The following is a 12645-nucleotide window of genomic DNA, read 5'->3' as shown; positions in this document are numbered from 1 at the left end:
AAAATTATTAATCATTCAAGGCCTAGCTGATTCATTTGTCTGTAGGTACTTGTCAATGACCGTTTGTCAATGCGTTATCCTGAATTAATCAGTTCCATTTGTACTTGGACAGACAAGCAAACGGCATGAATATACATCAAAAACATTGCTTAGAAGGATATCGAGTTTTATGCGTTGCAAACTCCAAGGAGACCCATGATATTACTAGGCATTTATAAAACACAATGGAGGCAATACGTTGATAAGGCTTTTATTTCATTTAGGCTGCCAAATGGAATATGGTATTTGCATTGCTCCTATAACGGCTCAGACTACAGAGATATTTAACTGCCATTAAATAGAACGGTCGGTTCTCTTTTAGTTGGCATTTAAACTTAATGAAAGGAAATGTCGGTTAATGTGTATATGCCATCAATAATTATGCAAGTAGCGGATATTTTAATTGTTGTAAAAACCGGATGCATTTCTTCTGTTAAGGATAAAAGCCACGTGATGACCACAGTTGCCATATACATTAGTAGTTAAAAAAAGTTGAGTCAACTTAATATCGAAACAAGTTAATTATTAAAGAAGACCGCGGTGCACGTTTGAATGACTATTTGTTTTCAGTTAAACGCACACTTTAACCATTTTATTTCATATTTAGCATTTATTAGGATGGCATTAAGTTTTTTGTTTAAACGCACACAATTTCCTGAATGATACGATTGACGAGATAATGCGATTGCTGAAAAAACACAGGACTGACAATCATCTGACCTATTTTATAAATATGTTTGCACGTTTCGATAGTATACTTAAGTTAGTACTAACAATTAACTAGGTTAATAAACAAACCCTGTTTACTTTAGCAGAGTGTATACTTTTTATCAAATACAACGAATGAGCAGTTGCCCTATAAATTAGAACAGCACTTAAGGACAAGACACAGCGAACCAAAAATATAAATTATACTGAGACAACAACCATCGAACATTCAGTTTACAGTATAAGTCGGTCGGGCAAGTTGTACCGGTGCCGACACTCACACTTAGACCGAAATTGAATATACATTTTTAATTATATTGACTGCATAGTCTAAATGTTTGTATCATCCAAATGATTATAATAAGCATGAGCGGTACTAATTTAAAGCGAGTATGCACGATTTTTATATGTGTTCAATTGACCTTTCGACAGCCGATTGATTGACAGGCTTATTAACCAATCAGATTACAGCATAGATTAGGCCCGTTACTATCCGCCATTGTGTCCGTCAAACTCGCCGTTGTCCGACACATAAGCTTATACGTAATTCTGTGTTTTAAACAAAGAAAATGGTTGAAAGGTGCTGTTATGGCACTTGTTATTCAGACACAAGGTATCCAGAACGGTTAAAAGATGGAAGTACGTTTTTTCCGTTCCCTCAACCGGGTACTAATCTTGAAAAATTCAAACGTTGGATTCGTCTTTGTGGTCGTCCACACGAACAGCTTAATCTCAACATATTAAGCGATCGCCCGAAAGCAAAACACAGTCGTTATAATAAGATACTACGCGAAAATAGAAATTGTAAGTTTTGCAACGGACACGTCATAAAAAGGAGTATAACTTTGTACTTGTTTATCCTCTATATAGACAAATTAGAAAGGAACATTTAAAACCATTTTTCAAAGGTGGCCAACGTTAAATAAATTTGACATTCTAATGCAGTCGGCAAATAAATAAGACATTATAAACTTTGCTAGATTTTTTTAATGCTAATGAAATCGTAATAATAAAGACAATCAGTTATTATTTTTATAATATCACATAGAATAAAACATTTTTTATTTCTTTCGGTTTAAGTCTTCCAAATTTAATGTAAGTTAAGAAACTATTTTCAAATGCGCAAGTAATTATCAATAGGGGCCAATAAGTGTCATTTTACACCATATGTGGGCTTTCTACTATCCGTTATCAAAACAGATGCCGCAAACTGTGAATGACCCTTTGAAAACCCGGTCTGCTTAGCGAGTTTTTTTGTACATGAAAATTCTTTCAACTTTTTATATTTTAAACATTGCAGAAGATAGTTTTCGAGGAAATAATAATATAAAATAATATATTGTGTATGTTACTTTTTTGACGACTTTGACATTGTTATACGATTATAACAATGCGCATGGGTCATTTTGACCAAACGCATTGTAGATAATGTGTTATATCGGATTTCAATAAAAACGTTCTTCGTCTTCTATTATAATAAATTTACTTACCTGTGCCACATTTGCGATGTTGCCATCGGTTGCAAAAATTAACGGCTTTTAATTAAAAAACTGAAACATCTATTACTCAAGGAAAAATATTGTGACTAACGAACAATTCATACTGTATGCGATAATTGGCGATAATTTTGCCGACTTTGATGATAAATTTAACGGCTTTTAAGTAGACTAATAAAAAAGTTTTGACTATTTAATAGATATGATAATTATATTCAGCACCACTATTCAATGATAATAAAAACTAGTGTATGGCCTTTCTGGTATACCATGAGGCCTTTTTGGTTCACTTATGCGGCCGATTCGCGTAGCCATTTTTATGACGGACTTCGGCGGAGTGACCCCCCTTGAAATCGGTGGGCGTGGCTTCACTCTCGCTGTCGAAAGGTCAATTGTAGTATATTGATAAAACTATTTTACAATAACACAAAATAGGAAAGAACAATTATACATTGAAGACGAATTTGATAAAATGCAGCAAAGACAAATTAGCGCCCCGAGCCGATTGTGACGAAGATATTGCGTTCATATTTTCCTACAATAACCGAAGCATTCGTCTTTTTATTAGGGACGGAGTTAGTGTTCGTGTGTAGTATGAATATCTATCAGAGCAGCAAATTAAAATGATCCGTAAAACTAAATTTAGATTCACATCGTACATGCATGATATACAATTCGACCATACAGACATTTTCGATTTCAGAATTGAATAAGTTTGTTTACACATTTCATATAAATTCATAAATATTTAAGAAAATCGAGCATAATCTTTGATACTTTATCATAGATAACCAATATACATGTACATGCATACATGCATATGCATTGATGAGAAGGTATTTGTATGTCTAAAAGCCAACATTGCTTTCATATCAACAAGCGAATGACTCGAGTTCTATTAGACGTCCTAAAATTGTGAAAATATCTTCAGCCTTTAAATGTTCACAAATAAAACGCCTACAGAATTTAAATGTAATTAAATGTTAACTATCAACGTAAAGAAATCTTCCATAGAACATTCTGCCCTCGTGTGATACTCAACATCAAAGACATGTTATCCGACAATACAAGACCAAATGTTTAACTTAAGTCTCTAAGTGGCACAGTCACAACCGTTGCAACGTGTTCGTTTAGGAGACTTATGCTTTCTCCAGACATAAGCTTCCGACCACACCTTTCAGACAGAAACATTCGAGGCTCAAGATCCGCGTACAGCCATTGATATTAAGAGAACATTCCTATTTCTCTGTGCAATAAACTCACGAATGCGTGTTTCATTAAATGGCTGCGCTCTGTGAAAAGGGGGATTAATGCATATGCGTAAAGTGTCCTCCCAGATTTGCCTATGCAGTCCGCATAAGCAAATCAGGAACGACGCTTTCCACTTGTATTGTATTTTCGTTTTTTAATAGTCTCTTCGTAGGCAAATTTCAGTTGTTGTGGAAAGTGACGCCCCTCATTATCCTTTGCGGACAGCACAGGCCAATCTGGGACGACACTTTACGCACATGCATTAAACCCCCTTTTAACAAATCACGGCCCAAATGTGAAATATTATATTTAACTTGGTGAACCGATTGAGACAGGCAAATGATCAGGAAAACAGCTGTTGTGTGTTCGGTAGGTTCTTAGAAATAATTGTGAATGGGCCATTCAATATTTGTGTGATCAGGGTGTATGCGTTCTGAGTAATTGTCTATGAAAAAGGTTAATGTGAGTTGCATTCATTGAATATCGGTGAACGTTAACATTAAGAATGTCGGAACAAGCCTTCGACGATCCTATATTAGAGCATCATTAGGTTTCTGCTTTCTGGTTATGTGCTCAATAGAATGCAGCGGGTTAATAAATAAAGACTATGAACATGTTCGTGTTTTATCACCTCAAACAATGTGAACAGTTAAAAGTAAAATGACTGATTAGTCACAAAGATACAAAAATACTTACCCAAAGTAATACAATGTAAGGCATTTACTTTTTGAAATATAACACCGTACTTAAGGTTTTATTATTAATGTTATTGTTAGTTTTACACTATTTTAAATGCAAAGTAAACATTAACTTAACAACTTATATAGTGCGTTGTATATTCCTAAATTTTCCTAAATAATTAACAAGAAATAATATAAATGAATATAAAAAAAAACTAAGCACAAATAATGTATTGAATGATTATTCCTAGAGTACTTATCATAAACTTTTAATCTGCGGATAGCAAATAAAATTGAAAAAAAAAAATTCACTAATTTTTCTGTCATTCAATCTCATTATCTTCTTTGACACACATTCAACAATTGACGTATATATTATTACAAGTGGTTCGTGTTAATGTTTGTTATGCATTAATGCTTGACTCGTATTAAAGTACATATTGGTTTAATGTTGAAAGCCCCGATCCACCGAAAATCTGTAATGCGTTCTATAAGCGTTAACGCTTCTATGGAAATATATACCGTTTTTTCAGAATGCATTGTCAGTGTGATTACTTTCGAAAGCGCTTGGCGAAAATAGTGGGTAGTATTCTTACCAATTTTAATCACCAGCTTTCGCACAGTCAGAAATTATATGACTTATAAGCACCGACGTGTTATTATTTAAATGAATATGATACAAAGGTGTTAACTGTATCATTTGACACTGAACTTGTTTAAGTGTAAGTGATAAGTCAGTGTAGGGACGTTTTCACAGAAGGTAAAATTACAATAAAAAACAACTTAATATATGCTATCAATAATGCTTAAAATACACAAATTGAAAGAAGCTAAGCACCGAGTGTGTGTAAAGCCAACGTTAAATCTATTATGTGAAAAATGGCCCACGATTGAACGTTTACAATTTCACCAGTCCTATTTTATTTAGACAATTTGGATTTGTATGTGTTGAATACCGTCAATAACCAGAAGCGTCATAAAGCCATCATGTCAAAAACACAACACGCTCTGATAAAAAGTACAACTCCCTCCTCTCTATAAATAATATTGCTTGAGCATGCAACGATAATTCCCAATGTAACGTTTCTATGTGTAGTCGTTGTAAAACGTTCTGCAATCTCGACATGCATCTAGCGTAAACCTCTAAATAGTATCAAAACAAATCGCATTGCTATCTTTCTGATAAAAAATAATTGGGCGTAGCCTGTTTATATTTATACAGGCATGTGTCGCGAATTTCTGGTCTGGGCTGCCGCATGACACACCCAAAAAATAGGTCTTAAATGACAAACAAGGGACCAGTCGATTAGTAGTAATACCGTTGACATTATTTCTTCACTCACAATAGCGAGACCAACAGCCTGACTTTAACGAACAGACACGTGGGATATATGTGTAGCACGCATGCAAAATGACATGCATAGCCTGGTATGCGTTGAAAATACACTGTACAAGAGAAGCATATGTTTGGTCGTAGCCACTCATGTCGAAAGCAACATTTGAATCCGATTTCGTTTTGCAAAACAATAAGTAAGCTCATATACTGTTTTAGTTTATACATGATTACAATCATTTAAGCTACTCATAAGCATTCATATATGTACTAGAATTGCCGATAACATATGATCAGATGTAAAAAGAACATGTGTATGTATTAACTTAAAAACAATCATAAAGCAGATTCACATAAGTGCGAATGGTCTATTACTTGTATACATCTTTTAAGTAATCTACCCGTGAACTATCGCAAAAAAGCTCTCCGGTTGGCTCGGAAATTAAATATCTGCATAAAAACAAACGTAATCGTCTTGCAGAACGAGACCAGTTATGCAAATATTGTTTATCTGGTGTGGAACTTCTTTACCGATCAAGGTCAATATTCACAATACATAATTGCTTTATATACAAGAACAAAAAAGGGGTGAGCGAGGTATACACGTGGTTTAGGCCAAACCGAACAAAGAATTGTATACCAGTCTGGAATTTGATGTAATGGCATATAATACAACGAATGGGTGGAGCACTGTTGCATGCATGTTATAACAACTTACCTCCATGAAAAAGTCCTATACACCGTGCATAAAATATCATGGTCGACATGTTTGTATTATTTTTTCCAAAATGTATTTATTTGAAAAAGATTTCCTCGGCAGAATATCCGAGGAAAACACGTCATACAATGACTGAAGTATTGAAATTAAAACATATTCTATATGTTGATATTGATTTTTTTACGGAACTGATTTTATATGTTTAGTTGTATGTCAACATCAGTAAACAGGTGAATTGCCGTTTGAAAGAGAACGAACATACAACATAGTACTTCTTTCATCATAAACTAAAAAACACATTCACTGCTTTAATCAGGTATCATTATTATAATACAACACCAATTATTTGATTAACATGGCAAAATATGTGATGCCTATATAGATCCGTTGCATTGTGTTACATAGCGCTGGTCTATGGTCTCAACTTGGATTTGCAAAGAGAAACTAGTCACATACATACTCATAATTGTTAATGAAACATAACCGGGGTCCGTAGACGAACACATCAGAAAACTCATAGAGATTTGCATTTCTTGTAAGTCGAGTTTACGTCAAAGTCCTTAGTAAGTACATGTAAATATTGTTATCCTTAGTCCGTATTCATCAATCCACTTTTAGTTTTCTGAATAAAGGCATGGCTAAGAACCAAGAAAAGATGGTAAGCTGTTGAATATATAAACGGTTTATGCTAAGCCAATTGCATAAAAATTGTAGTTTCGAATATTGCATAAAGAACTAATACATTTCGTGTCGTATTGAATTGTTTTATAGTAAGAACACACTCGTTTGAAAAGAATTCATAACAATTGGCTGTTGAATATGGCCCTGGTTCATCTTGTATCACTATGTAAACTGACAACTATGATTTTCAGACATAAAATCTGACCTAAAATGTTCACTTAATAACAACGTTCGTCCTAAAAATATATGAGAATACAGAGGGATATAATTATCCGTTGTCTTACACGTAAATTTGTACTCACACTACTCAAGCTTAGAAGCTTGATATAACCACGGTAAATGTGAGAACCTTATTATTTAAGGCCACCATAAATGCGTACAGACATTTGCATATCAAAATAAAAACGTGTTCTCAATACTTGACACAATAAGTGTAGTCTGTTAAATATTAACTGGCCGTTGTTTTTTGAATTCCTTAAAGTTTCAGTATGCAACAATCAAATGTGCAGTTTATCTTTAGTTCATTATAGGCTAGAGCAAGACTTTTTGATTTCGCACACATATACATACGAAATTGTTATATATCCTTTCAAATGGATATTTTCTCGGCCAAACAAGTAAATAGTTTGAGAGTCGGCTGTCCCAATGCAGTAAATACGGTACGTGCACTTAAGTGTACGCGTGTTTTCCATTTTCACTAAACGCATTTACATATAAACGTACAAATTAAATGCATTCCTTACAAACGAAAAAAAAATCATTTCAATCAACGTGTTTTACTTTAATAAAAACTAAACCCCTTTTTAAATTATTTGAATGTTTTCTCTGGGATGTTTATATTAAAGTAAACTGTAAACACTAGCACTCTTAAAGATTGCAAATACCTGGCAAATACCAGGTTAAGAAAAAACTGTATACGCGCATTGCTCTATAATGAAAGCAAACCATCGTTCCTTTCTACACACCTTATTATTGTACAGTCATGTTTCAGATTGGTTCGACGTTCCACACTCCGTGCCGTAATTGCATGCAGATGTGATGTTACGGAGTCGGACTAATCAAACCATGCCTCATCAAGCATGATCAACAAATGTTTAAGTATCATAGGAACATCATTTACAAAATTGCTTTGCCTAGTTTACTACAGATGGTGGGCTGTGGTTAAACGGTTTCAATGTTCAGCTTTATGGGTTTGCTTTGACTGTTTAATACTAAGTAGGTTTGGACGTAAACATTCATTTTGTCGTGGTATTATTTGGACAACTTTATTGCTATAACACAATTTAGTTGGGATAAATGTTCACCCCAAAAATACATATTTGTGTTTAATACATGAAAGCAAACATCATTTTTTGAGCCGAAACCTTAAGTTGAAAACATGAGTGCACGATTTCGTGTTTGATCGCATGTTCATTTGATATAGAAGTTTATCAAGTGTAATGACTTAATGTTCTATCTTTTCATATAGCTTTAAATCTCAAGACAACTGGGTTTACATCGCATGCTTTCATGTTAAGCTAACTAAATGAAACTGTTTTGATTAGAACAAATTTAATCTTATAATGCGAATGTTCTTATTTGATTGGAGTTTGAGGGGGTTTGATGCATACGCGTAAAGTGTCGTCCCAGATAGCCTTTGCAATCCGCATAGGCTAATCAGGTTGATGTTACTGTAGCGACAAAAAGCGACAGAATAGTATAGCGTATGCAAATTATTACTTTATCAAAGAAACGTCACAAAAATTCTTAAATTAAAGCTATGATATTAAGACGGCCATTAAAAAGGGACGGCTCATCACCTACTGGAATACTGAACCTATAATGGTATATGAAACGCATCTCTTATTCAGTGTATAACATAAAATAAATGTCTTACCTAATAAAAACTAAGTTTTCGAATGTATGTGGGTTTTTTTAATAACTAAATTATCTGTGAACTGAATATTAGGCACATGACATTTTACTAAAGTTGTTTGGATTATATTCGCCCCAATGGTGCATAAAGGTACCATGTGCCTTCTTATTTCAATGTAACATGGTACCTTTTTGCACCAAGGGGGTGATATCTACTATATTGCCTACTGTTACAGTTAATAACTGCCCGGAATAAAAACGCCCCAATTAAAGACATTATGTATTAGGACAAGCATACGACTGTGTATTCCTTTAAATAAAAATATGAAAACCTATATCCTAAATAAAAAAGCAATTGTGTATGCGAAAAAATACTGATGTCGCATCTTGATATTTATAAATATATTATTTAAACGGGCGCAAAATCTGTTTAAAGTATCGCAGACTGGCTAACGTATATCATCACATAAATCCGTTTGACGTCATCTAACTATGACCAATTGTTAAAAGAATTGTTAATCGTTAATCGTATAACTATAGCTCAAAATAAATACGCATTTTAGAGTTAACACGGGGGATTACATTGTTAAACAGTTGTAATGAGACACAAATTTGAAACAGATGTCCAATAGACGCAATAACATTCTATCATACATTGACTGCTACATAAATCGTCCAGAATCAAATAATTGTGCTTTTAAAAGACATAAACAACCGTATTTTATAAGTTATCAGACCTACTCTGAAAACAATGCATGACGGTTTTAAAAGTATACATTATTAAATATGGCATCTATATGTTTATAAAAACAATAATGCAAAACCCCCAAAAATAACCTCCACATTTAACATGAAAAGTGTCGATGCGTTTGCAATCTACTTTGAATTTATTTAAATCACTCATGCATTATATAGTGTAACATAATTGTTAACAACTGCACATCAAAGATAAATATTATGTTAATAACACTATTAAATACATCTGTGTTGAGCTTCCTTTTGAAACATTGTAAACAGTTGTTGACTATAATATTGTCTAATTTACAAAAGAATTCACTGTTAGCATTTAAGCATTCACACATATAATGGACGTGACCTGACAGAACAATAAGTAACATGCGTTGAAATGTATACATAATACAAAAATTACCACACTCTTATTATAGTACACAACAAATGCAACATATATTACAAGTTTAAAATGTAACCTCGTCAGATAGACTCGCTGAATAGAATACAATCATTAATTCCTCTCTGCTAAATAGTGTACAACTGCTCTATGCATATCAACCGATTGCTCTCTGCTAAATAGTGTACAACTGCTCTATGCATATCAACCGATTGTTCTCTGCTTTATAGTGTACAACTGCTCTATGCATATCAACCGATTGCTCTCTGCTTAATAGTGTACAACTGCTCTATGCATATCAACCGATTGTTCTCTGCTAAATAGTGTACAACTGCTCTATGCATATCAACCGATTCCTCTCTGCTTAATAGTGTACAACTGCTCTATGCATATCAACCGATTGTTCTCTGCTAAATAGTGTACAACTGCTCTATGCATATCAACCGATTGCTCTCTGCTTTATAGTGTACAACTGCTCTATGCATATCAACCGATTGCTCTCTGCTTTATAGTGTACAACTGCTCTATGCATATCAACCGATTGCTCTCTGCTTTATAGTGTACAACTGCTCTATGCATATCAACCGATTGCTCTCTGCTTTATAGTGTACAACTGCTCTATGCATATCAACCGATTGCTCTCTGCTTTATAGTGTACAACTGCTCTATGCATATCAACCGATTGTTCGTAAGCTAAACACTATATAACATTTAATATTTATAGAAACACCGTGAATTCAGCAGTTTAATATGTCACGACGTAAACATGGCAACAGATGCGTATGTATAACATCCTTTTACTTTTGATAAAAGTATATGTAGTAAAATACATTATACCATTCTTGATAGCATTCGGCACAAATATAAGTTGACGTGATGGACGACTGCTCTTTAAGACATTAGCACAAAACCACACAACAACTTCTAACTGGACTTGTTAAATATCCTCGTTCTACCCGCATACACGAATTAATAAACTCATCTGACGTTTGGTATGAAGCAAACCTCATAGCAAAATACTTGACTAACGTAAAATGAGTTATTTCTTTGTTTCATCTTCAATTTAGCGTTTAGTATTTCAAATGTTTGATGCACAGATAAAGTTCCACATTAATTTAACAATACATAAAAAAACATTATTGATTAAAGATAAATCATTTTACGGTAAAATACCTTGTATCTATGCTTATCCTTTGAGCGAATTTTGTAGCACGAACAAGAACAAAACGAAATATGACCACTGTACTAAGGTCACTCCTGCGCCTGAGAAACCACGGTTCCGTTTCCGGTTATGACGTCACCGTCGTGGCGAATGGCCGTAAGGGCGACGTCCACAGTCTCCAGTTCGTCTCGGCGCTCGTCCTTGGTGTTCGTCGTCAAGAACCGTAGCACGAGAAGGTTTATTGCAGCTGATATTACGGTCACGAGAAGGTTTATTGCAGCAGATATCACGGGCTCGAGAAGGTTTATTGCAGCAGATATCACGGTCAGACCGAACAATATGAACAGAATACTAAAGGTAACGTAATGGGGCTGTTCTTCTAGCGCGTTATTCTTTTGAAGCGCCACGAAGTCCCCGAAACCTATAGTGGTCAAAGTAATGAAGCAGTAATACAGGGCGTCGATGTACGCCCATCTCTCAAAATGCATAAACGCGGCAGCACCAGGCATTAGGACTATCAGGCTGAGGCTCAAAGTAACTATTTTGAGTTCAGTCTGACCTACTTCCGTCTTCTTGAGGCGCAGGCATTTTTTGCCCTGCTTCATAATGTATGTGACGAAAATGTTCAGCCGTTCACCGACGCTCTTGTACATCGCGTTGCACAATTGAATACCTATTAGAGCGTATATCATGCAGACTATCTTGCCGGCGTCAGTCTGTGGAGTGATGTGTCCATAGCCTGTAACAATGATGCAAACTGTAAATGTTTAGTTGCACAAACAGGAGGCCAAAACTGCTATACTTCTTTAACAATTACTTGTAACGAGGAACCAATTGCTAAATAGTGAGATACACAAAAGCACTAGACACGCTTAAAAAAGTTTACTATGCCGACAGATGTGTTTGTTTAAATTGTCTGAGTCAGTAATATGAAGTTATTTCTTTGAGTAGTATGCCATAATTGTTGTTTGAATCTATAACGATTGATGATTAAAGTTCGAACACGTCAATTTAAAGAACTAGAAAAATGTCATCAGAACGTTATGGTTTCTTTATTTATATTCGTTTTCAATACTACTTAATGCCGTTGTCGCTTTAAGGTAACAAGTTAAAACCATGGTTCAACATACTTATGTGCGTTATCACTTAATAAATAAGAAGAAGTTAAGTTAATGTATCCAATTGTTGGTCAAACTTCGCGTTGATGTGAACATTTGTAGTGATTCATTTAGCAACGATAATTGTTAGATATTTGTATTAAAGTAATACACTCAACCATTCACTGTAACTCGCTGAGATTCGTTGATTCGACAGTAGTTGTCATTACTAAAAGATGCATGCCTTTTTCCGCGATAGTGGTAATGGCCGTGCTTAGTATTAACAATAAGGCATTGGGGCATCTGTTTAACGTTGAAGTGCAACTTACAAGTTTGTCGACGCATTAAATGTTTAAGCATTTCATAGATTGTTTCCGATCCACCTTCTAACGACGAAGATACAAACCAAAAGAATTAAAATCAATAAGCGATTAGTATATTATTAATTTATAATTTGTATAACCGAGAAATATGATGTTGCCTTAAGAATTATTCGG

The 12645-nt window shown here is 34.4% G+C and overlaps 1 protein-coding gene across 1 annotated transcript in view; it reads right to left on the bottom strand.

Moving 5' to 3' along the window:
• Nucleotides 1-7769: 7769 nt before the first annotated feature.
• LOC127849609 (potassium channel subfamily K member 9-like) overlaps nucleotides 7770-12645 on the bottom strand; it is a 14788-nt gene continuing 9912 nt past the window's right edge. The window contains exon 3 of the mRNA XM_052382337.1: nucleotides 7770-11790. Within this exon, the coding sequence (XP_052238297.1) occupies nucleotides 11141-11790 (650 nt within the window). The 3' untranslated portion in view covers nucleotides 7770-11140. The remainder of the gene's footprint in view (nucleotides 11791-12645) is intronic.

The sequence above is a fragment of the Dreissena polymorpha genome, chromosome 11 (assembly GCF_020536995.1).
Source record: "Dreissena polymorpha isolate Duluth1 chromosome 11, UMN_Dpol_1.0, whole genome shotgun sequence".
NCBI classification, from domain to species: Eukaryota; Metazoa; Mollusca; class Bivalvia; order Myida; family Dreissenidae; genus Dreissena; species Dreissena polymorpha.
The sequence above is the reverse complement of the archived record's forward strand: the minus strand, read 5'-3'. Positions and strand labels throughout refer to the sequence as shown.